Genomic DNA, 25,894 nt, shown 5'->3' with positions numbered 1-25,894 from the left:
GATAAAAGTTGTGTCATGAAGTTGTGGCAGTTAAAAACAATAGGCTAGTTTGATAAGGATACAATGCTTTGCTGTTAAGGAATAAGTTTGATTTTTGCTTTTATAAATTTATTTAATGGATGATCTGTAAATTTAATGTAAATATTTTATGAAACTTATGATTTGTTTTAATCATGTACTACCAAAAGCCTCTCCTCACCCTAAACTTAAAAAAAGAAAAAAAAAAAAAAAGGCCAAATTTTCTATTTGGAGGATGGATATAAGCCACCTGAGATCAGAAAGAGTCCAAGCCTTGACCTTGGATTTTCAACACCTGGTAGCTGCATCAGAATCTTTTGTTTTGCTTACAGGCTACAGCTTACTTCTGCTGCCATTTTTTTACAAGCTGCATAGTGAGTGAGCTCTGATCTGTTGTATTCATGAAATGGTAACTGAAGACTGAAGTAGAGGGAAGATTTTAGTGTTTTGGTGTACTGACATTCCAGAATCAAGGATATTACAAGAACTTTAGTAACAGGCTAAAGTCAAGATCATTGCAAATGATTGCTTGCAACAAGGAAGACAAAATGGAGGTGGGTTCTCTTGTTTTCCCATTTGTGCTTCCCACTGATTCATAATGTAATTTGGGTTCCTTTTGTTTTCACCTCTCAGTGAAAAGAAGATGGAAGGAGATGGTGGATTAAGGACTGTGGAGCGCTTGAGAGGAAGGCTTCTTGCAGAGAGACAAGCTTCAAAGACTGCAAAAGAAGATGCTGAACTTAAGGGCAACAAGGTCAGGTTTTGTTCCTTCAATTTAGGTGTTTAAGCATTAATAATTATAGTTTCTGTTTATTGTATTTGTTGTTCTTCAACTGCAGGTAATAGAACTAGAGAACAAACTCAAAGAAGAGACCAAATTGAGGAACAAAGCTGAGAAGAGGCTCAAGTTGTTGAAGAAGAAGCTTGAGTCCCTCACAGTATTGCCTAGTTTGGAAGAATCAGAGCAGTCAAGTTCGTCCGAGCTTTGTGCAGTTTCTAGTGTTTCATCTGCAAGTAGTTCAGCTACTAAAGACCCAGAAGAATCTGCTTCCAAGTCCCAAAACGCAGTTCCAGAAATCTCAAAAAATGTAGAGGAAAATCCATTGGAGACCACTACATCTATAAAAAGCCTTGAAATTTCTATCAGTGAAGAAAATTCAAATTCTCCAGGGACTACTAAATCTGATACAAATGATTCTTTGCATGAAAAGTCCAGTGGTAAATCAAGTTCAAGCCATGAAGATCCAAAGATTGAGGATACGAGGTACCCACTTTCATTCCCACATTGTCCCATTTCATTTGTTCAAGTATAAAACACCCTAATTAAGTTAGTTTGATCACTTTATACCATTCATTTCAGTTCTTCAAGCTTGAAAGCTTCAACAGTGGAGATTGCTGTGAATGGAGGAAATGTGAATTATGAGGGTGATGATCATGTTGATAACTCATTGGCATTGGTTCCTCTGAAACTACCAGAAACCAAACTGGCCCCTGATCAGATAAAGGTGGTCAGCAAAAGTATACGTGAAGTTCTTGATACTTTAAGGCATGCCAGGGAAAAAATTCAGAGCTCAATGGAAAGAAAACAAATGATTAGAGTTAGACCATCTTGAATTCATGCTAGTAAACAGTAATTATTGTCCCATTCAAATAGTAAAACAGAAAATGACATGTTCTTTTCTTGCATTGATGCAAAATGGCAAGACAGATAAGTGAAAGGGCATAATATTATATTGCCTTTTTCAGATTGTTTGGTTGATATCAAAGTTCTTTGAGAGCATGTGAGGTGGGGATGTGACCCTATGTTTACCATACTGACTTGGGCCCCAAGGTTCAGCCACATGCACTTTTTCATATCCTCCACTTTGGGTTTGATCGAGTTTAAATAGCAAATCAGGGTCTTATTTGAGTTTCATGTAAGAAAATTTATAGTTTGTGATTAGTTTACTAATATGTCACTCAATCTTAGAATTTTAAGAATTCTTAAATATCTAGCTTTGTGATGCTACTAACTTATGGTTTGTTTAAAAATTTGATTGAAATTTAAATCATATAAAAAATATGTATTTAAAAATTCAATAATAAAATGTATTTAAAAATACAATTTAATAATCCGATCATAAAATGCATTTTTCAAGACAACGAAACCCTCTAATTGAGCTTCTAAATGAAGCTTTAGATCAATTGACCCCGGATTTTTCCTCAATTTCCTTCGCTCATGCCCTTTACCTTGAATTAATGAATCAACCCTGGCATGAGATGTTAGGGGAAGTAGCTGGAAAAATCCTACTGTTACTAACAATCCTTTTTCTTGAAAAGCTGGAACGTGCCAGCTTCATTGATATACTTGATAAAGTTTTGGCTCAAACGAGGTTTATCCAAAAGAAAATTGATTGAAGTTCGACAAACATGCTATGAAGATCTGAAACATATTCCCCCAGTTGACCTATGCAGTTTCGTCGGTGCCTGGATTCACGTGCAGCATATCACGTGTTAAGTAAAATCCACGCCATGCTTTTGCAAAGGAAAAAAAAAGGGGAAACCTCTTAATTAGATTTAGTATTTATTTGTAAAAATGTTTAAACATGGAAACAATCTTTAAACTTGCATCCAAATAGGTTTAGTCATTTGTATATTTATGTGTAAAATATTAAAATTTATATATTTATATTATATTTTATACAAAAATTATATATTATAATTTATATTAACATAAAATTATAAAATATATTTATTTTTAGTTTTGTTAATTATATATATTTATTATTAAAATTTTAAGATTTATTATTTTTGTGTCTTATTTTAATATTATATTATTATATCATATTTTAAATTATTAGATTTATATTCAAATTTCGATTATGAAATTTTTCTATCATGCAAACAGTAAAAAATAACTTCTTTTCCATTTTCTTGCTGTTATATCACTCTTACTTTCTATCCTTCTGCTTTTCATTATTTTCCTACCAAGAGAGCCTAACCAAACTTGGTAAAAGATCATTTGGTAGTAACTCAGCCCTCCCGTCTAGAGAAGTCAAAAAAATATGAACCCGATGGATTTCGATTCAATCCGATTTTTTAAAGTCGGTTTTTTATTTTTAAAAATTTGATGTTGGGTCAGGTCGGGTTGAATGATATGAAGAAAAAGTCAGGATCGAGTTTTAGGTAAACCCGATCCTATCCGACCCGATATATAAATAATTTTTTAATTTTTTATTTATATATATTTATATAATGGTATTTTTAAATATTTATATTTTAAAAAATAATATTTTATATTTTAAAAAATAATATTTAATTAATTTCAGATCGGATCAGATACGATTTATATAATATCAGATCGAGATCGAGATCAGATTCGAATATGAAAAAATTAAAAAAAAAAATTGAATAGGATCGGGTCGGATTCAAGGCGAGCAAAACTCGCCTCAAACCCGACCCAATGCCAACCCTACCCCCAATCTCAGTGAAGACCAATCAGCTTAACTAAGAAATGATGAACAGAGATATTTTCTACCAGAATCTGATTCCTCCATCATGTTTAGCCTGTCTTCCATACAAAAATATCCAACCAAAAGACAAAATTCCAAAGAAGCTAATTGTTGTTAATTTGTTATGAACACTTCAACTTCAGATAAAGAACAGGGGAAAAAAAAAAAACAAATTATTTCATGACCAAACAATGAACTGAGGAAACATTAAAGAGCCTTCACAAACAGCGTAATGACCTGGCAGATCAGCCAATTCGCCTGGTGAGACCAAGGGAAGCTAGCAATCAACTTACAGTGTTCACTTATCTCAAATATAAAACCAGAAAAATCAGAAATTCTGAAGCAATATGCTCAGAAAAAGTTTTAGCTTTTGGATCACATAATATCATCACCCATTGAAAATATTCTCCATAAGCAATCTTCATATTATAAAACATTTCCCAGTTTTCAACATTTATCTCATGATCAAATGCTGGACAGCAGTAGTAGCATATCCGTGATTGATGGTTTTCGGGTTGGATTTTGGTTTAGAATTTGATTATACTCGATTGAAAAAGTGAGAAAAATAAAAAATGAAATGAAATAAAAGTTTGAGATTGGTGTAATGAAAAAAATTGATTTTTATTTTAAATTTAAGATGTTTTTAATATTTAAATGTGAAGAATATTTGTAAAAGGGGTGAGAAAAAAATCGAAAAAATGATAATTGATTTAAAATTATAGTATTTGATTTAATTTAAATTAATTTTATTTATTTGATCTAGATTAAATTTAAATATTAAATGTATATATTAAATTTAAATTAAATTTTAAATCGAGAGATAAAAAATAAATAATTAAATTAAATTATATATTTTTTAATTTTTATATATATTTAAAGTTTTTATAAAATAAAAATAATAATTTTATATTAAAATTTATTTAAATATATCAAAAATTTATATTAAAATATATAAAAATTAATAAATTAAATCAAACTAAATCAATTCAAATTATATTAAAATTTAATTTAAATAAAATTTATAACATTATATAATATTTAAAAAATCGAATCAATTCGAACTAAATTGGTACGGCGCACAACTTCTTATAAAAATTATAGCTGTATAAAGATTTTCCGGGGTGCGTTCGAACCATCCCAAAAAAATTGATAACGACAAGACATGATCACGTGTAGTTAAATGATACAGTGTTCGTACCAGATAATCATAGGTCTGGACACTCGAGTGGAGCCCACTCAGTCAAAACAACCGGTCAAACCCAACCTTGCCGCTAAAACTTACAACTCACAGTTAAGCCTCTGCCTCTGTCAGTCTGTCTCCCTGTCTACGACTTAAATTTGCAAAACTCATCACCTTTGTCGTACACGTCATCATCAATCTGAATCAGCCCTGGTGATTTTAACATCGGCTTAAACAAATAGCCCGCTAATTCAGCACGTGCCAATCAAGACTGTAATTGTAACGACTAGAATCGGCGACAAAAAGCGTCGAACAATCAGCAGCTTCAATCAGGAGCTTAGATAAAAATAAAAATAAAAAACTGAAAATTCTGTTACAGAAACCAAGAAACATCCTCAGATCTTCCGAATCATACGAATTAAACCCAAAATTTTTGTTAATAAAAAGAAGGAAACCAGCTTACAGCTGTTAATCAACCCGACAATGATGGAGTCGACCTTGAATCTCCTTCAATCTCTCGAACCAAAGAGGTACTTCACTTTTCTTGTTCCTACATTTGTTTTTTAAACCCTGTTTTTTTTTTTTTTTTTGACAATTTCTCGGTTTTGGAGTTCTACTACTGTTTCAGTTTAGCAAATTTTGAAAAAAAAAAAAACAATTAATTATAACTTCTTTCACTGATCAGTTACCTTGTTCAAGTTCTTATTGTTTTTCTTTTGAATGGGTCTTTGTTTTTTTAGCTAAAAAAAATAGAATCATTGGTTTATTTTTAGATGGATTTTTGAGCAGTGTAAACTTTAGTAACGAAAGAGTTGTGGGCGTTTTTCTTTGTGAAATGTGGCATAAGTCTAATGTAAAGCAAAAGAAAGCTATGGGAAGTTATAGAATTGCAAGTGTTTGTCAAGTATGTTGTTGTCCTTGTTGAGCAGGCGCTCATTGGAGGTTGATTCCAGGCAAGTTTCAGGTTTTCTTTTATGCCCCTTTGCCTTTTCATTTAGTATATGTTAAGGTTGATAACTTCATGAATATTTTTGTTTTTGGTCTAAATTTCTAGTCACTCTGTTGTTGAATTTGTTTATAGTCAGGATCTTAGAGTGATGGGATTCCTTTCCCTGGTTTAATTTACATTTGAATATTTGCAAAATGATGTCGACAGAGACGCCTATGGATTTTCTTTGAGACCTCAACACATACAAACATATAGACAGTACGTTAATATCTACAAGGTAGAAATTTCGATCTAGGTTTAATTCTTGTATTCTAATTGTCTGTTGCTTGCATTTATCAATAAATATGTCTAATGTAATATGTATGGTCAGTTTTGGTTTACTGATATAGTAATTCATTATGCCAGGAAGAGGAAGAGGAAAGATCAGAGAAATGGAAGATCTTCCTCGAACAGCATGCAAAACCGATTGAACCATGCATTTCTGAGGAGGATAAAAAAATATTGCAGGCTGAAGCTACTGAGCCGAAAAATAAGGCTCTTTCTGAGGAGGAAAATAAAAAGACATTGCATTTGGCAGCTACAGAGGCAAATGAAGAGGCTGCTATTGAGGCAGAAGAAGAGACTGCTTTTGAGAAGGAAAACAAGGTGACATTGCAGACTGAAGCTATCCAATTGAATGAAGAAGCTGCTTCTGAGGAGGAATATATGGAGACATTCCAAGGTGAAGCTATAGATGAAAGCAAAGAGAAATCACAAACTGAAGCGACTGAGTTAAAAGAAGAGGTTTGTTCAGAGAGGAGCAAGGAAGGAGATGCTCCAAGTGCAAAGCTTGATTCTGCTAATTCAACAGAAAATGAAACAGGAAAGGAGGTGCAGCTTGCAGAAGAAACAAAGATACATAAGGTTGAAAGATGGGCTAATACCAGACCAGCCCTTTGTGCCATTGAGAATATGATGAATTCAAGGGTTAAGAAGGGAAGGAATATGAAAAATATGAATATGAATGAAAGCGGAGACCATCTTCCATCAATAAAAGAGGCAAGATCTCCAGAAGGAGAATCTGAGGATGAAATTGAGGAAAAGGTCTGTGTTAATGAGAACTCAGCAAGGGAAAAAAGTAATGCAGACAATGGGGCCTTTCAAGAATCCTTTTTTCCTTGGAAAGAAGAGCTGGAGAGCCTTGTTCATGGAGGAGTACCAAAGGACCTCAGAGGGGAGGTGAGGTTGAAACTTCTCTGTCTGTTATTGTCTCAATATTTAGTGGTTGAAAAATGCATTGTTTGCTATAATATGGTCATTGCAGGTATGGCAAGCCTTTGTAGGTGTTAAGGCACGACGAGTGGAGAGGTATTATGAGGATTTGCTGGCTCAAGAAAACTATGATGCTGATCAACATAGTGACTCATCTGTTGTGTTCAGAAAATGGAGAAAGCTGATTGACAAGGTCATTAGATGCATGAGCCTTGGACTTTATCATTCAGTCTTTTCAATTTGTAGGTGCTACACCTTCTGCTTTATATTGTTTTTACATTTCTACCTAGGCTAACTTGTCTGTTCATTTTTCAGGATTTACCACGGACTTTTCCAGGTCATCCAGCTTTGAACAATAATGGTAGGGATTCCTTGAGGCGTTTACTTTTAGCATATGCTCGACATAACCCCTCTGTTGGGTACTGTCAGGTAATTGATGAATTAAAAGTTCTTTTTCTCTGAATTAGTTAAACTTGTACTAATGTTTTAGTATTATTTTTAATGGATTTCTCTCTTTCAAACTTGCACCATATTATCCAACTTTCTTCTCCTTTATCAATGGAAACTGACTTCTACTTTTTATAATTGTCCATCTACATCACAGCTCTTTCTCTCTCACTCACTCAAGTTTTATTTGCAACCTTACGTTCTTTAGAATCTAAGAAAGTTTTCTTTAGAATTTATCTAGAAATTTATCCAATTTCTTATCATTTCCTTCATTCCAGTCATGCTGTCGCTGTATAAGCACAGCACAAAGAGGCCATAATTCTGTTGATTGAAAAATTTTGGGAGCTCAAGAACAACTCTGATGTTCTAAAACTGTGACCGTGCTTATGTTACATTATACTTTTTTCACTTCACGAGTAGATCAAATTGCTCACCTATATTATCTAAGTATATGAGGTTTTTCCTTGCTAAATCTGTTTCACCATTAAAGTTGTGAGCATAAGGTGCAACTTGAAAGCCCGAATGCTGTGTGTGGCATTAATGGAAGTTTAGCATAGAAAACAATTCATCAGTTTTACCTTTGGGTTCCTAGGATTTGTGTTTGCTCTGAATGGATCTTAATGACCTCTCTTTGCAAGTGATTAATTTTTTAATAATTAGTTACCCCTTGTACTTATTCTTGTCATTAAACTTGATACCGAATGCATGCAGGCAATGAATTTCTTTGCTGGATTATTGCTACTTTTGATGCCAGAGGAAAATGCCTTTTGGTAGGTTCAGGTAGCTTTTCATAAATGGTTGATTTCTGAAAATAATTATTTCTATTTGTATTTTGTTCATTTTAATGATTTTTTGGGTTTGCAGAAACTTTTTTGGCCACCTTTTGTCTCAGACTCTCAGTAATTGTTGTGAGAAACAATTTGTTATTTTCTGCCAAAAAAAAAAATCCTCTTTTCTAAACATGGTTGTCTTATTCTATTGTGCTAATTATTGTACAGAGGCATATATCGACACATATATACTCATGATACAAGAATAGTTAAGTCGCTTTAAAGGCATATTTCTTTCAAAATGTATTCTCAGGACCTTGGTGGGCATTATCGATGATTACTTTGATGGGTGCTATACAGAGGAAATGATAGAATCTCAGGTTTTTTATTTTCTACATTCTTTTTTTGATGATATTCCACGTTTCATAGCAAATTTCTCTAGTTGCTTTTAAGTTTAGCGTCCATCTTCATATTCACCAACAAGCTGATATTGCAGTATTTCTAAAGGGATTTTGCCAATTTACAACTTGTGATTCTAACTATTTCTATTTTCATAGGTTGATCAACTTGTATTAGAAGAGTTGATGCGTGAAAGATTTCCCAAATTGGGTTTGTTTACTTTTCAACATTTTCTTTATTAATTATATTCTAATTCATTACATGAAGCAATATGAGTGATTTTTTATTTCATCTATGCTTCTGGTGCAGTCAATCATCTGGATTACTTGGGAGTGCAGGTGACATGGATTTCTGCACCTTGGTTTCTTTCCATTTTTGTTAATATGCTTCCTTGGGAAAGTGGTAAGATTTAAAGTTAGTGCCACAAGTGAAATTATTTTTTAATTATTTCACTCAAAATGCTTAGTTCCGAGCACTCTGCGTTCTCTTCGTTAGAAATCATGTTTACCTTGTGATGTATTTCTTGGTCCAGTTCTTCGCATTTGGGATGTGCTTCTATTTGAAGGAAATCGTGTTATGCTCTTTCGAACGGCCCTTGCCTTAATGGAGTTATATGGTATTGAGATTTTATATTTATAAAATGTATGAAGCATTAATGTGGATGATGAATTCGAAAAGCAGTCTAATTATGTGAAGTTTACTGTAGGTCCTGCCTTAGTTACAACTAAAGATACTGGGGATGCCATCACTTTGCTGCAATCCCTAGCTGGCTCAACATTTGACAGCAGCCAACTTGTTTTGACTGCCTGCATGGGTTTTTTTGCTGTGACTGATGTTAAACTACAAGAGTTGAGAGAAAAGCATAGACCAGCTGTGCTACTGGTCGTTGAGGAAAGAACAAAAAGAGGTCGAGTTTGGAAAGATTCAAAAGGACTTGCATCTAAGCTGTACAGTTTTAAGCACGATCATGGATCTCTGCTGGAAGAAACAAAACCTGCGGAAGATTTAGCTGATAGAGACACATCTAAGTTGGAACCCTGCTCCTCTAATCTAGATGAATTGCTCTGTAGCCTAAATGCAGGTTCAGAAGTTGATTCCTTACCAGATCTTCACGAGCAGGTACTTTATTCATCTTCTTAGCACTTCTACACTGCATTTCTAATATTTTAGGAAGCTGTTCACCAATAATACCTGTTTTATACTTCGTGGTCCACATCCCACAAACAGTATGTGCTTAATGTATTGATTTAGTAAGGTAGTTGATGTTTGCCTACTTTTCTTTCACCTTATCAACTTTAACCAAATGATGGTTTGAGCTGCTCATGTTCTGTGATGTTAATATAGAAAATTACATATCAAATTCAAAGAATCAGTATTGGCTTCAGCATAATCTTGCATAACCTGGGTAAAAAGATATTAGTTTAGAACTTTGTTGGCATTTTGATGATCCAAAAACATCAATGCTGCTAGATATTACAAAAATAAAAGCATTAACTAAGGCCCTTCAACTACAATGCATGAATTCTTGAATGTTGATATGATTTGACAAACAGCATGTGGCTTCATCATATGACTTAATAAAGGCTAAAAGTTTTCTTTTCTTATAACCAATCTCCTAAGTAATGCATTTCTAACCTAATAACCCTGACTGAGCTGTAATTATACTCACTGAACTTATTCTAGGTTTTCTATCAGTGTTTCACTTGTAATTAATTGGATGAATATGAATAATCAACGTGTAACTCCTTTGAAATTTCAATTGTTAACAGTTTATGTGCAGGTTGATTGGATGAAGGTTAAGTTGTGTAGGTTGCTTGAGGAAAAAAGAGCTGCTGTACTCCTGTTAGTACATTCTACCATCTTGGGTTTCTGATTTTTTCTCAAACATTCTGTTTCTAATTGCCATGTGGCTCTGCTTTAGTGGATAATGGTTATATAGTAGTAACTGAGTCTCATTTTCAGACACGCAATTTGTTGTCCACCCTACTCATATCATATGCGCAATTTTTGTTTAATGTGCATGGATTGCAACATTTGATAGCACAGCTTCCTCTTTCAGAGAAACATGGTATTTAGCCTTCTTGATGCTGTTGGGTTTTTTCATTTGCTACATTTCCATTGTAGCCCTCGGAGATATGAAACATTAAGAATCATGTATGCCAGTTATCATTTTAGGGAGTTGCTTGATTCAAGATAGCTATGAATGAAAATGCATCTCGTGTAACTATAGATAGGAATCTGCTAAAAGTTAGGAATGCATCACATATGACCATTTTCATGTTTTATTAGTGTGAATTATTTCTGATATTGTTGAAGTGCTTTTATAATCTATCATATTACCTGTAACTGCGATTCCTGTTCTTTTCCAGAGCTGAGGAGCTAGAGACAGCACTCGTGGAGTTGGTCAAAGAAGATAACCGGCGTATATTGAGTGCAAAGGTATATGTAAATTGATTTGCATGAGGATGTTAGACCTTCCCAGCATATCATTTGGTCGAGGGCAATACTTCTCCTACTGCTCTGTAAGCTTTGGATTACTCAAGTTTCTTGCAGGAATTGAAGTTTGTTAATAATGCTGCAGATTGAACGGCTAGAGCAAGAGGTGGCTGACCTACACCAAGCTCTTGCTGATAAGAAAGAACAGGAAGCTGCGGTGCTTAAGGTATAATTTTGCCTATTCTCTAGTGCATTTTTCTGGAACTATGGCTTGATTCTTATTCTATTATGCGTCCTCTAGTGACTTTTAGGTTCTACATGCTACAGGTTTTGATTCGGCTAGAGCAAGAGCAAAGGATAACTGAAGATGCTCGCAGAAATGCAGAGGAAGATGCAGCTGCCCAGAGACATGCAGTTACTGTGCTCCAGGTTCTCTTCTGTTCTTGACGTCCTAGCTATCATGGATAATGTTAAACTATAGATTTCATATTGTTCTTCATGTAGGATTGAAAGAGAAGTTCAAAGATATTTGGGTATACACCATTTACTCATTCTGTTTTTCAGTTGAGTTTGATGCTAGATGACGTATTCTTGCTATGTGACTTCTATCAAGAAATTTAAGCTACTGACAGGCACTTTGTTCTGATAACAACTTCTTGGCTAGAGTGTATTTTTTTTCTCCTTTATTTTCTGACTATATTGATTTTCAATAAAAAAAAATACATTTGCAGGAAAAATATGAGAAGGCTATGGGTTCTATTGCTCAGATGGAGAAGAGAGTGGTTATGGCAGAATCAATGCTGAAGGCTACCTTGCAATATGAATGTGGCCAAGCTAAAACGCCATCTTCTCCACTGTAAGAAACGTTTTCAGCATTGTTCTCTTCTAACATTCACTTATTTACATGAGAAAAATAGAAGTCTAAACATCATGACTCATGTCTCCATTTCTGTGTCCTTCATATTCAAAATGTTTTGATAAATTCTCCATCAGCTTGATGCTGATAAAGAGAACGATGGGCCATATAAAAAGGCAAAGAGCATAGTTACTCTGATCCAACTATTGAACACAACTTAAAATTTAATGATGTTCTAACCCTTAAGATGCCTCTGAGTGAAATGTGGGAAGAGCAACTACAAATATGTATGAAAGCTTCATGTTACAACCATTTTCGTCATTTCTTGCAAGACAAGCATTCATACTAATATCCGTTCTCTAAGCAGTTATATGATTAGTAGACCAACAAAATCGTAGAAGAATAAGAAGTGGTGCAGAACCACACCTCCATGGCAGTATTAGGGTTTTAAGGTTTAATGCTTATAGCCATTAGTGAATCAGATCATTTCTCTCTTTCTGTAAGAAAACTCTGATTCAATGTGCGTGTCTGTCTGCATGTTTGATGGAACTGATTCAGCAATCAATCATCCAGTATCTAATTGAGAATAGCAAAATAAAGTATTTATAGTTATTAAGTTACTCATAAACAGGCCATTCTGCAATTAATCATAAACATAATTAAACCCATTCTACATCAGAAGGTTAAATGTTTTTAAATCAGGAGAAGAAACAGAGGCTACACATCATTAAATTGCAGAAACTTGGTACAAGGTCTCTTTGGTATTATAGGATTCCAATCTAGGGAACGGGTTGAAAATGCTTATATCCACACTCTAAAATGAAAGGGAATGATCCATTTCATTTCTATTTTAAAACATTTTTATAGAACAACTAATTTTTTCTGTTATTTCCAAAATAGACTGTTGTCCACTTGTGTTCTCATGTAAGGAAGTCACCGAAGCGCATTCCTGACCAGAAAAGATTGTAAAGCGGTTGCAAATTATAATTGAAAACAGTCATCCTTTAAGTTCATACAATGCTATGGTGCAGCTAGAGATTTTGTTTATGCATGTTATGAGTTATGTTTGCTTAATGGATATTTTTCCACAAGTTTCCCGATGGATCCAGATAGTTGTGTCTTACAAAGATAGCATGCCCTTGTAGGACTCAGAATACCACACAGGACAGCCCCAGAAGAAAGGCAGGGCTATTTTCATTTGGACTTGGCTGGCGTGACAAGAACAAGGTAAATATGTACAATGCCATGTTTTGCCAGGTTTTACTTGCAACTAAGGCATTAACTTGTCAGTCTTTGATTTCCTTTTTTCCTTCACATCTGAGATGAAATATTTGTTCAACTGTTTTGGAGCATTAATTGAATATTGTGAAAATATCAATCTATCTCCTTAGAATAGAGTTAATGGCGGTATAATTGTTTTGACATTTTCTATTAGGTTTAGAGTTTCTCGGTTTAAATTTTAGCATATGCAATCCCTTTTTTTATTCTCAAACTACGGCTTCCATTGTAAAAATATGTCGCTTGCCTATTCTCAATGACTTTATTTGAAGCTTGTAAACTTGGATCCGCTATGGCAGGGCAAGCCTAATTTTGAGGGGTCCACGGACAGTAAATCCAAGCCAAGCACAACTCAGGAAGAAACTAACACCCAAGACCAAGAGAAGAACTCTAGTCAGGGATAGCCCTAGTGCCTTGTCATCCTTTTGCATTTGTGCCTCCATTGCCAAATAAGTCACTTCTCTGTATCTGTTCATTCTTTTTAATGGTCCTTTTTCCTTATCTGTATTATGCATATACTGGAAATTAATGGTAAGAGAGGGATCTATTTCTATAAATTATCAATTTGAAGTAAATTGATTTGAATATAATAAAATGCCATAATGATTTATGTGCCTAGGGATCTATTTGTAATGCAGGCAGTAAGCATTTAGCCTAAAACTCCTAGCTCTGTGGTTTCATTTGTAATAAAGGATGCCACAACTCAATGACATCATCAATTCCAGAGAACCCCTAATGAGCACGAAGGATCCAAGCAAGTATCAACTTAACCTTCTGATTTGATCCCTTTCAGACCCAATGCCACAGTTGGGCTTCTTATCTCTGTCTCTCTTTGCCCCTGGAGTGCCAGGGGGAACCCAGTGCTGGCTGTTTATCTGGTTCAAATTTATGAGAAGCAAGGTAAGTCAAAGTTGTGACTACATCAGCAATGAGAGGTCGCATATTTGGCTGCTGTTGAACACAACATTGCTGCCACTACAAGAGCTTGGAATAAGCCCCTTGGAGAATACTGACCTTGGAGCATTGGATCAGCCATTTGAGAGAAATTTTTTCGTTCTTTGAACAATGGCCTTGCCTGCAATAAAGTTCAAGATAGAAATGAAACTTTTTGCAATCTGACAGACATTACTATTTTTTAGCTTTTATCTATAATATTTGCTTATTCTTTTTGCAGTCCTCATCAATATAAACTTCTTACCCATGCTGCTAGATTCCGTTCCTCCGCATGTTTTGAATTGTCAATTGCTTTCCTGCCGGTTATGATTTCTAGAAGAACAAACCCAAGCTATAAACGTCTGATTGTAGAGCTAATTTACCTGTCATTGCGTACTCCGGGGCACACCGTCTCATAACTCCTGTAACAGGCCCAAGCTTGGCCAAGCCAAAGTCAGATAGCTTCAGAAAATATCCTTCACCAAGTAAAATATTGGAGCATTTCCAATCTTGGTGGATAACAGGGGAAATGGCTTTGTCATGTAAAATCCCCAAACCCTTTGCAGCCCCAACAGTTATTTTCAACCCCTTTGTAGCCCCAACAGTTATTTTCATTATTGATTTCCTGTCCAGTCCAGTCTTTTCCTACCAGGTGACATGTCTGCAAATAAGAAGCATAATAAGCATCCTCCTGGTGGAGCACTAAATAACAAGATATGAGGAGTTAATGCTATACATACCGTGTAAATGATCTTCCAGAGATCCTAAGGACATATATTCATAAACCAGAAGCCTTTGATCTCCATCAGCACCGTAAACTGTGAGATTTACAAGCTTAGGATGGTGAAGTAGCCTCGGCATTGAAACTTCAACAAGAAACTCCCTCTTCCCTGCAACCCATTATGGTCAAGTTGCTTTATAGCAACAACCTGTACCGATCTTAAAAACAAGATTCAGTTACCAGTTTGCCACCTTCACGTGAAAGCAAGCCTGCATTTAACTTGTTTTTTCATTTTACAACTAATAAAACATGATAAAATTAAGATGATGGAATTGTTGGCAAAAGCCAAATAATTGTGTGTATTTGATGGCAGAGGAGAAAAACCAAGCCACATTTCTGAATCCTCTTAAGAAAACAGGAAATGCAAAATGCAAACATCAAGAACGCACTGAGCAGGATTTTGCCATGACATGCGCTTTTAGACTAATCCATCCTCCAACCACAACTTCACCTCACCAAATCTATCATATATACACATTGCTTTTACATTTCAAGTCATATGCAACATATATGAACAGTATCCAAAATGCAACTTGAGCAAGGATTTTGCTACTTTGATCCATCACTGCATTTAAAAAATTGATCAAGCTATCAAGACCTCTAATTTTTTTTCTTGCTCCCTTCTAGTTAAGTATCCAATGTATTGATACAAATTCCATCTATCATCCAAAAGAAACCACAATTACCAACCATCTGATCAACTTACATAAGACCCAGAGGAAAGAAGAAGTACTAATTTTCAAAAACCAGCAAAACACATCAAAAACATATTACTTAGTCAGTATAACAGCTAGCATAAAAGACCTTCTCTTTCTCTCACAGCATGATTAACATAAAATGGAAAAAAAAATGGTAAAACTTTTACTGAATTTTACATAATGAAATAGCTTTACCAGAAGTAGCTTTGATTTGATCAAGTGGCATCTGTTCCATCTTTTTGTTCTTCTTAGACTTATTAGCTTTGGTATTTGATTTCCTAGAACAAGGAAGCCATCCCATGATTCTTCTTCTTCTCTGCTTTCTCTCTTTTTCACTTCAAAAATAAACTTTAATGCTATAAAAAATCAACCAAAACATCAAAACGACATCAACCCATTTCATGAATACCCTTAACAACACTCAAAAACGCAGAAACATTGATGAAGATTTCACAAGTTTTAATACAAAGACGAAAGGAGCCAAACGTTTTTGTTTTCCAGTAACGTTTACTTTTTTTATTCATAAGTTATGTGTAATTTTTAGACAAAGATTATAAAATTTTTAACTAGGAATTATTTAACACAAATTTTAATATAATATTTAAATTAATAAATTAATAGATTAATAGATTTCAATAAAAAAATTAATAATATGTGTAAAATATAAAAATATATAATTTATAATATAATTTAATTGATATTTTTTAAAGATAAAAAAATATATCAAAATTTTTATTAAAAATAATTATCTAAAAACTATATCAAAATTTATCAAAATTTAATTTAAAATTTATACATTTATTCATGTAATAAGATTTTTTTAATCTATTAATTTTTATTTTTTTTTATTTTATTTTTATATAATCATTTTTAATAAGAAATTTAATCAAGAATTTCATCTAAGGTTTTCTATTAGTTATTTTTTTAGAATTGCGTGATTGGCTTAAACAATTTTATTTTTGGACCACTTATGAACGACACAGCGTCGTTTTAGATGCTAGGAAATGGAGTAAAAAAAATTGTCCTCTAACGTGGGTTCCATTAACGGGATTCAACACTATCTTCGTCAATAGAAAAAGTAAGATTTTCTAACCGTCTGATCTGATTAAACAATAAAATTGATGGACATGATTCAAAAAGAAGCATAAATGGCAAATGGCCACTGCACATCAACGTGAAACCTATGAATTTCTTTGTCCTTTCTTTGAAACCAAAGTGTTGGGTTGTTGTAAGCCATGGAATTTGAGTCTCATCTCTCGTGGTTGCTTATGATCTCAAGCTTGCTCATTACTTTTTTTTTTTTCTTGTTATGTCCTTGTAAAAAGTTGGGCTTAGTTCTTGTTTGTATCAATGGTTCATATACGATACATGTAAGAAAAAATCGTGTATATATAAGCCTTTTCACGTATAGTTACCCTATAACGGCTGTGGGTTGTTCTGCATTAACATAGGGTATGTTGGCAATAATTGCACGATCAGTACATACTAGTAAGGACGAGTAAGAATGAAAAAACCCAACAAGGACCTTACTTTTGCATTGTATGAAAATATAGAAATGAATACGATATAATATATATATGTATGAGCTGACATGTGATCACAAAAAGATGAACATATTCGTAATGGCTCGTCTCAATCACGATATCTATCTCTTTTTCTTCTGAAATCAAGATTTCAAGTTAAAAAATCATTTTTATACAGTATATCGTTATGGTTAGAAGGAGAGGAATGATGTGCACATCCACATGATACAGCTGCAAGAGTTTTTTTTTTTCTCAGAATCATCCTTTCAAATGTAGAAGCAAGCATTGATTATACATAAGAGAGATACTATCACGATTTAGTTCCAATGTTAAACATCTTAACAAGTTACATTCAGTTCATGCATGCTCATGACATGAGCATGCAATTAGATATACATCCACGTATTTTTATATTTTACCGATCGATAGTTATGGAATTTTAAACTTTGGAATTTGTCTTCCATGGAGAAGCTTTAAAAAAAGGAGCACTTTTTAATTAAATTTAGGCATGGAAATTGGAAACTACTACTCGTTTGAATACCTTGATGATGAAAATGACAAGTATATACATCACAATTACATGTAAGAAAGCATTTGAATCATCTCAATGCAGATTTGTATCAAAATTGTGCAGATAGCATCATATATAATCTACATTGATGATGCTATCTCTGATGGTAGGATTTTGATGCCATCTAAGATAGCATCACATATAATCTACATAAATTCTTGGTATAATTACCAGAAGTTAGGATTGATCACTTAAGTTGTTGCAAGATATCTTAAAACCGAAATAAGATAATGCTGATATATCACATATTAGATGTGCAAAGTTTTTACTTATTTGATCATAGGGAAAACAATTAATTAAAAAAAATAAAAGAAAATAATGTAATAAGCTGAAGGCAGGCAGCATTAAAAAAACTGCCCTCATTGAGCAGCCTTAGTTGCAGAAAGTCATATATATTGTAAGCTTCAGTCACTTTCAGGGCTTTGGTTCTGATGCCTTTTCAGTCCTAAAGAGCCTTTATCAGAACAAATATCGAGTCAGAAACTATACCTTCTTCAGTTGCTATCATCTCTTGTCTTTAGTAGCAGGTGAGTTGGAATCTGGATCAGAGGCCACAGGATTTGTGTTCCTAAGTGGCATCTCATGGTTATGTTTACCTTCGTATGTTGTAGCGAAAGCCCTCGGATCATCTGATGCTCTTTCCACATGCTTGCGGACATTGCATTTTTGACTAGTGCATCTGTAGTAACTTCTGCATGGCAGATTATGGCAAGCAGTAAGAAAACAAGGGTAAGAAATACATGATTAGCAATAGATGCATATATGGTACCCATTTGAAGCAAGTACTATAGATGTTGCATTTATAATATTAGAAGCAGGTGATAGTAGCAGGTTCCAACTTTAACGGAGGTCAGTGCATCTCCGAAATTGAAAGAGCTAATAATAGTTTTCAAAAATCTCCAGGTTCTTTTCAATATGGGCCATAAGGTTGAGATTGCATTGTTCAAACTACATGCAAAAAAATAACATATTCCAAGCATCCAGCAGAGTAGGAAGGGCCAAAGTTTTCTTCATAGGGATTTGAGAATGCCTCGTTAAACCTAAAGAAGGTACTATATATCAGCTATGATGTGTATTTAAACAAGTTGAATTTCAACCTGGGATTTGGATTTCCCTTCACCACCTTCTGCCCGTATTTTCTCCAGCGAAAGCCATCTCCCATGATCTCAGAATCGTTAGAACTTTGCACTACAACACGAGGTTCTTGGATGCCTTCTCCTGAGGTGCCCACTTCACTGGATTGATTCTCACTTTTCCTGAAGGAAACAGATCATAATTAAAACATAAATTAGGAGTTCAATTTCAACTCACTAGGGTGGTGAAACCAATCTCGTCAAACAGTTTTGCTTGGCAAATCTTGAAAGACCTAAAATCCATATCATCTCAATTACTTACCTTCTTTTACTTCTAGGTTGATCATCTTCTCCCACCTTGCTTCCTTCCTCGCATTCCCCACTAAGACCAATGGAATTTTCAGAAGTTCCACCGGCATTAAGAGCTCCAGTGGTAACATGTTCATAGTGTAGCAGAGCTTTGCCTTGATAAGATAGGGGAGCATACGACCTGATTTCATTCTGATTTTCAACTCTTTCTTCGGAACCTTCATTCTTTTCATTAGGATTTTTACTCAACAATGAGTTGTTGGTATCTTGACCAGTCCCGTCGGAAGTAAATCCAAACCCTTGGTTCCCTGATGAATTTCGTTTGGGAGGCTGAGGCTTTGAATGATTGTGTTCACCCTTGTAGACAATTTCAGCTATTTGACCATCAAATGATCTTTCCACTTTCTTTTTTACAGGACAATTTGGGTGTGTACACTTATAGTAGCTTCGCGGATATTCACTTCCTTTCACTTGCTTTTGTCCATATTTCCTCCAATTATAACCATCATAAGAAGGTCTATCAGCATTTGCTGCAGCTGGTAACATTTTTGGATCCTCTTCTATGTTCTGAGATGCTGCCTTCGAGGGTTCACTTGTCTGATCTGTTTCTCCATGTGATGGAGTATTCTGATGAAGATTTGGACTAACTTGGGTTCTGAAATTCTTTTTCTCTTGGTTTGCATGTTGAGCTGGTGCCTCTGTTGGTTGCAGTGTTGGTTGATTGCTAGCACTGAAATTTCCCTGCCAAAATTGAAACTCTAATATCAGTAGAAGGACATGGGTAATGCAAATTTAGCTCATGTCATCTCCACGAGCATGGCACCAATGATAAGCATATGAGGGGACAAAACATGATTCCTTTTTGGCCTTTCATATTGCCTACCCCAGAGTTATGGGATATAAGGCTTAGTTTGTTGTTTTTGTTATCTATAAGTAACGCACAGAATTCTGCTACTGACCATGTTTGCCAAGAGAGAAGCAGTCGTCTTTGATACAAGCTTTGCCAGTGGTTTGTAAACTACAGTAGGTTTGACATCTGATTTTAAAGCCTTATCGGATAAATTAGAAACACCTATCCCAGAGAGCTCTGCCTGAAATTATCAGATGACAAAAAGATGAGAGGTAGAAAGATATTGAAATGAGAAAGATATCCAGGTGAACTTAAGAGGAAACCTGGGAAGAAATCACAGCAGATGGAGCACGATTCACCATTGGCTTGAACCTAACCGTCTTTGGTCTAATTGCAGAAACTACATTTTCAGAACAGGTATTAGGGGGTGATGCATTATCGGCCCCCGCAAGGAGCTCTGAGAAAGACTTGAATCTGGAACAAGTAGGCCTTGAAGCTACTGGTTTAGCTATGACTATCCTCTCTTCTTCTTTAACCTCCATTTTAATAAATTATTGAAACGCCAATTATATTTTACTGGAGCATAAAGGAAGTCTCGGAAACCAATTATACCACCCCCTTGATACTCAATTAAGCTGGACAGTAGTAGAAAATGCTACCGTTATTGAGAGCGAAAACTTGCTGAAGGAGTATGTGCAGAAGATCTTTTAGAAGTCACTCTCTTCCAGTGTCAGCTTCACTTATGCACAGCTCAAAATCAACATGTTCAAACCTGCATGCACCGGGACAATATAAGTAACATCTCCAAACAGAAGATTAAATTGACAAGAAATGTTAGAAAAGACAGTTACATGTGTACATGTGTGTTTGCAAAATGAGATAGATACATATCCTAAGTAAAATGACTCGGAGTAAGCTACAGCCTACAGCATATAGGATCGTCTCTAAAATTAGGCCTTGTTTCATTATATTTTACCTCCCAAATATTTGTATGACAAGAAAAACGGCTTTATAATAATAAAAAAAAGCCATAACTATGAGACAGGAAGGCATAAAGACATAGAGAAAGTAATGAAGAAGCTCCAAACAACTAGAACCTCCTTCTCAGCCACTCTAGTAAAATGCTAAGGTACAAATAATGGCAATTTGGTATCTTTAAGTCATGTCACACAATATCTCCATTTCACTGCTAATGCATTTTGCTCCGCTCTCAGTCTCAGGTTATGGCTGCAATACACCTTTTATAGGAGGAAAGATATGCATTAAGCAGTCCTGAAATCTTCCCTGCAATAACAGACGTTGAGCTCTTTCAGCTTCGGATGCAACAGAATTGTTCTCTAAAAGTCTCAACAAAATACCAAACTTCAAAACATGAACCAACTGGGTGATTTTTGAACCATTTGCAGGATCCACTTTTCATGAACCAATGCAGCTATTTGCTTAATTTTCGGTATGCCATTAACCTTTAACTTGTCCTAAACGAGGGTATTTGCTGTAAGACAAACGATCAGCTGTCGCAGAATACCTCAGCAGTAAGACTATGACACCAGCAGAAGTTCATACTAGACTGGTAAAAGGGATTTTCATTTTAAACGTGTACCAAATGAATAAATTGGATAAGATAGAACATATCTTGCTGTCTGGAAAGTCTCTAAAGCTCCACTTATACTTGAATGTAGCTGAACAATTGAACCAACTTTTGCTGACAGATCAGAACACTTCTCTCTTCAACCTTCAGAGTATCTACAGCATTTTGAAGCCTTGTTTTCACTCAGAGATGAAATATGCTGTAGCTTCCCAATTTTGTCCATTTTATAAAACAATTACTAGTTACTTCCAAGATCTCCTCCCCAGCAGCATGTACAATCGTGGTCAAACATTTCCTGTGCTGCTGGAACACAAAAACACAATCACAATCGCTTCACCCTTCATATTATTTAGAAGATAACTCATTTGCTATTTGATGGTCTTCTTCAGTTGTCATGAAAATCCTTAATTTCGGATTTCCAGAACCCCACAAAATTACTGAACATAAGTCAAGATAAAGCTTATCTTAAATCATGACCGTAGATCAAGATAAAGCTTCTTTTCAACCTACAGTAACTACAATAAAACACCTCCATCTTTATATCAAGGAGACTCCAGTCTTTAATTCATCAAATCAACAAACTTGTGAACATGAATATTTTTCTAGAACAAGTAAACTACCCCATATAGCATTATGAAGATGCAAAAAAGAAAAACAAAAGCAATATTTAGGATTGTGCAAAAAAAAAAAAAAAAACCACAGCTAGCATTTGAAGACAATAATTTGTCATAGTAATCAGGGAAAAAAGTCCACCTTTGCAAAGAAAATCCAAACCGCAAAAAAAATAAATAAATAAATAAAAGAGAGGAAATTTGAAAGTTCTACTGGTAACCTTGAAGCAAAAGGTAAAAAAAGAAAAAAAACCACAAAAAAAACAAAAAAAAAAAAAAAGGAAATGAGAACTGACCAGAATGGCAGATAAATAACAAACGAACAACTTGTTTTTGCTTCCATGAAATCTCATTTCATTCACTCTTTTAAGCTCAGTCTGCATGACAGACCAAGGAATCTAATAAGAAAAACAAAACAAAATAATTTTATTACTCAGAAACTTCTTTGCAGAAAAAGAAATGTACATATATAAAAGGAAACGTGACTAAAACCCTGAAACACAAAGAACTTGACCTCGAAGAACGATAAAATCTTAACCGGTTAACAAAGGATTCACCAGGATAATACACACGAAATAATAGTTTTTGCCAGTTGTTGAACTTATTAAAGGAAAAACAGCCTTGGAAACAAGAAAAAAGGGTTTAAACTGAACTGGTTTTGTTTGAGAAACACATTCATTTTAAGACAAGGGAAAAAGAAAAGATTTTCAAAGTCTGTTTAGTGTCTGAAACTGGGAATGTGAGGCAGTTCATAGTTTTTGACAAAGAAAAAATAGGGAAAAAGAAAATAATTTTAAGGTTAAAAGAAAAAAAAGTGAAAATCCCTGTTTTTCATTTTGATTTATTAAGGTTATTTAAATATTATATTTGATGCCTGAATAAATTTATATATTAATAGTGAATTAAATGAAACTATTTTATTAATTAAGAAATATTAATTTTTAAAAAATATATAAATTAATATTTTTTAAAAAAATTATTTACTAATTAAATAACATTATGTTTTTTATTTTATTAATAAAATATTATTATTTTACCTATTAACTACATATAAAATTTATATATTAATATTACATTAAATATAAATCTTATCAATATTATAAAAAAAATGTTTTTTTATTTAGAATGGTTTTTCTATTGGATTTTTATCAGAAAATGTGATTGTGGATTACACGGGGGATAGAGCGAGTGATGGTACGGCCAACTAACTGTCTCTATTTCTCTTGTTTGACTATCTGCTAAATTAAAATGGAAACTCTGGCCCACCTTCACCGCCACAGAGCGTGCAACACAACAACACTTGCGGTTGCGGATTGCGGATTGCGGATTGCCCCTGCCTGTCCTTGCTCTAAAAGACTGTTTTGCCCACTGTTCTTTTACAAGAAGAAAGAATTTATAAGAGCAAAAAAGTCTTTCCACATGAATTTAAAGAAAAAAATTTTGCAAAATAACGATTTGCAAAGAACATAATTGTAATAACTCCAACATTTTTTATATTTCAAAAATCATCAAATATTATATATTAGTGTTTTAGTGATCATAGTTTAAATATTGATAATTTTAATTATTGAAAATTTTAGATCTCTTTTGTCTTAAGGTTAATTTTGTTGAAAAAAAAATAAATTTTTTTATCAATCAAGGTCGATTTTTATGAAAAATATTTCGAGAATATAATCTTAAGTGTATCATATTGATATAAGAGAATGTATCTTTAAAATCATATATGCGAGAGATTATCATAAAAATCATCTAATGAAAAAAATTTGATCCAAATAAAATATAGGAATACCTTGAACACATTACAAAACATTCTTTCAATATACATTAAGGAAAAAATTATAAATAATTGAGTAGGGGGCAACATACATAAGCATAATTTACACTTATTTTTTTAATAAGTTATTGTTAATTAACTTTTTTAATGGTTGATATATTATTAAAATTAGTATTTAAAAATTATATATTCGAAAGAGTTTATGTATTAAAAAATAAAAATTGGCCAAAATAAAATACTTATGTCTAGATATAAGAGAATACAAAATTTATCCGATATTGTGATTAGAAAAGGTTTTAGCATATCAATTTGTCATTTTTATTATGATAAAAAAGAGCGAGTGTCTAATGATAATGACATATCCCAAACAAATACATTGAACATTATGAAAAATTTTCCAATATTTTCTATACTTACATATTTATATTTATGGAATATGTATCGAATATGAATATTTTTTAAAAAATAAAAAGTCAAAATATATAATTTAATATAATAAATATTATAATATTCACAAAAGAAGGTGCTTCTAAGTTGATAATTTAGAAAAAAGAAAAACAAATTCCTAATTAAACAGTTAAAAGATGTCTAAAATCAACTTTGGTGAAGCAGAAAAAAGAAAAAAAAAATCTAGAATGTAACCAGATTTCAAGAGAGTGAATTCATATGAGCATTCTAGAGTTGAAGACAAAGACAAAGACAAAGACTTTTTCATTGTTTGATGATAATAATCAAAGACTATGGTAAAGCCACCCTCATCAATGAACTCTTGAAACAATAAACTTTATCTTTTCGTTTTTTTATTTTTATCATAGTTTATCGATTCAAGGAAGGCTTTTGGAGACTAAAATTTATTTTTTTAATGCAGTATTTGATTTTTAATAGAAAAAATTTGACATATAAAGGTTTTGTATTTTTTTTATTAAATGACTCGAAATATACATTAGGGTTAACCTGACTATTGTATTATTTTCTAATATTTTTAAATTAAAAACAAGTTAAGTACAAATTTAAGATTTAATTTAATTAATTTATGTAATTATCTTAAAAAATTAACATGTAATATTTTTGAAATTTAAATTTTAGTAGTTATAATTTTTTTATATTAAAAAAATTATGTGAAAGAATGACAAGATATGACTAAACTTGAGCTGTAAAGAATAGTGACGAATATTTATTGTATTTAGAAAAAGATGAGTTTTAAATAGATATTATAATTTAAAATACGATAAAGTGATAGGATATGAATACAATATGAATATAAGATATAAATATAATATAATTTAAAATATTAACAATAATTATATTTAAATTTAATAAAATAAAAAATATATATTTTATATTTTCGTATCGATAAAAATTATAATATATAATTTTTATATAAAACACAAAATGAATACATAAATTTTCATATTTTATATGATGCAAATACATAAATCATCAGATCCAATTTTAAATTTGATTTATAACTCTAAAATAAAAAAAATACAAATAACTATTTTAGTAATTATTTTAATTATTTTTTAATAATAATAAATCGAATTTACTTACTCAAACTATATTGAAATGCATGTGATGGAGATTAATAAAAATCAAAATTGGTAATTATTGATTAGTTTTTTATTTTTTATTTTTTATTTACATGGTTTAGAGTATTAGTTGAGAACTTTGACTTTTTTGAATGTTAGTTGGGGGGAAGCTGAAGAGACGCATGGAGGGTAGGGGTGTTGTCCAACTTTCAAACCGAAATTCTTCGTCGTGACTGGTAGTTGTGTTTTGTCTCGCACGTGCCAAAATTTGTCCGTTTGCAAAATTTTCCATTTATTAATTATTTTATTTTTTAATAAGATTTTAAGGGGCAAAATTATTAAGAAAGGACTTTGGTTGAATTCAGAAGCGAATCTAGAGGGGCCTGTCAGGAGTAGGGATGTTAATTATATCTATATGTAACGAAGAATTTGATTTTTTATTTGAATAGGAATGAAAATAAATATTATATTATGAGTGAAAATAAAAATTAATTTGATTTTAAATTTTTATTGAATATAAATTATAGGAATGAATAATATAATATTTATCTCGTATATGTATTTTATATTTTTTTATAT

General features: G+C 33.0%; 4 protein-coding genes and 1 pseudogene across 18 annotated transcripts; 2 read left to right on the top strand and 3 right to left on the bottom strand.

Annotated features, from left to right (window-relative positions):
• Positions 1–287: 287 nt before the first annotated feature.
• Positions 288–2,003, top strand: LOC149515924 (uncharacterized). Its single transcript, XM_089741701.1, has 4 exons — positions 288–572; positions 652–772; positions 858–1,282; positions 1,379–2,003. The coding sequence occupies exons 2-4, from the start codon at positions 662–664 to the stop codon at positions 1,629–1,631; spliced, it is 789 nt and encodes a 262-aa protein (XP_089597827.1). The 5' UTR covers positions 288–572; positions 652–661; the 3' UTR covers positions 1,632–2,003.
• Positions 2,004–5,020: 3,017 nt separating this feature from the next.
• On the top strand, positions 5,021–14,256 carry LOC111296991 (uncharacterized). Of its 7 annotated transcripts, XR_016326190.1 has the most exons (19): positions 5,021–5,219; positions 5,846–5,915; positions 6,044–6,856; positions 6,942–7,082; positions 7,205–7,318; positions 8,048–8,106; positions 8,420–8,486; positions 8,664–8,715; positions 8,815–8,907; positions 9,038–9,121; positions 9,212–9,624; positions 10,286–10,347; positions 10,875–10,944; positions 11,087–11,167; positions 11,269–11,370; positions 11,673–11,797; positions 12,943–13,024; positions 13,375–13,606; positions 13,714–14,256. XR_016326190.1 is itself a non-coding variant. In XM_089741456.1 (18 exons), exons 1-18 carry the CDS (start codon positions 5,173–5,175, stop codon positions 13,477–13,479), a joined length of 2,580 nt encoding a protein of 859 aa, XP_089597582.1. In that variant the 5' UTR covers positions 5,021–5,172; the 3' UTR covers positions 13,480–13,685. The 7 variants fall into 7 exon arrangements, 4 of the variants coding, with proteins under 4 accessions (XP_089597582.1, XP_089597585.1, XP_089597583.1 ...); XR_016326191.1 differs by lacking the exon at positions 13,714–14,256 and having other exon boundaries at positions 11,253–11,370; positions 13,375–13,685; XM_089741456.1 differs by lacking the exon at positions 13,714–14,256 and having other exon boundaries at positions 13,375–13,685.
• On the bottom strand, positions 13,892–14,878 carry LOC111297834 (putative serine/threonine-protein kinase PBL7; annotated as a pseudogene). The gene is made up of 3 exons (XR_016326193.1): positions 14,749–14,878; positions 14,274–14,669; positions 13,892–14,150 (listed from the first exon to the last, which is right to left on the bottom strand). The product of XR_016326193.1 is annotated as a putative serine/threonine-protein kinase PBL7 (transcript).
• On the bottom strand, positions 14,623–15,788 carry LOC149515923 (putative serine/threonine-protein kinase PBL7). The gene is made up of 5 exons (XM_089741819.1): positions 15,683–15,788; positions 15,440–15,490; positions 15,277–15,354; positions 14,749–14,898; positions 14,623–14,669 (listed from the first exon to the last, which is right to left on the bottom strand). Exons 1-5 carry the CDS (start codon positions 15,786–15,788, stop codon positions 14,623–14,625), a joined length of 432 nt encoding a protein of 143 aa, XP_089597945.1.
• A 2,004-nt stretch (positions 15,789–17,792) lies between these two features.
• On the bottom strand, positions 17,793–22,739 carry LOC111297344 (WRKY transcription factor 44-like). 8 transcript variants are annotated; one of them, XM_089741453.1, is made up of 8 exons: positions 22,527–22,739; positions 22,309–22,410; positions 20,911–21,701; positions 20,137–20,585; positions 19,923–20,054; positions 18,977–19,704; positions 18,679–18,837; positions 17,793–18,272 (listed from the first exon to the last, which is right to left on the bottom strand). In XM_089741453.1, exons 4-8 carry the CDS (start codon positions 20,353–20,355, stop codon positions 18,086–18,088), a joined length of 1,425 nt encoding a protein of 474 aa, XP_089597579.1. In that variant the 5' UTR covers positions 20,356–20,585; positions 20,911–21,701; positions 22,309–22,410; positions 22,527–22,739; the 3' UTR covers positions 17,793–18,085. The 8 variants fall into 8 exon arrangements, with proteins under 8 accessions (XP_089597579.1, XP_089597580.1, XP_089597577.1 ...); XM_089741454.1 differs by having other exon boundaries at positions 22,309–22,389; XM_089741451.1 differs by having other exon boundaries at positions 20,137–21,704.
• Between the last annotated feature and the right edge of the window lie 3,155 nt (positions 22,740–25,894).

The sequence above is a fragment of the Durio zibethinus genome, chromosome 12, assembly GCF_047325235.1.
Source record: "Durio zibethinus cultivar Kanyao isolate XHJ-2024 chromosome 12, ASM4732523v1, whole genome shotgun sequence".
Lineage (NCBI taxonomy): Eukaryota > Viridiplantae > Streptophyta > Magnoliopsida > Malvales > Malvaceae > Durio > Durio zibethinus.
The sequence above is the reverse complement of the archived record's forward strand: the minus strand, read 5'-3'. Positions and strand labels throughout refer to the sequence as shown.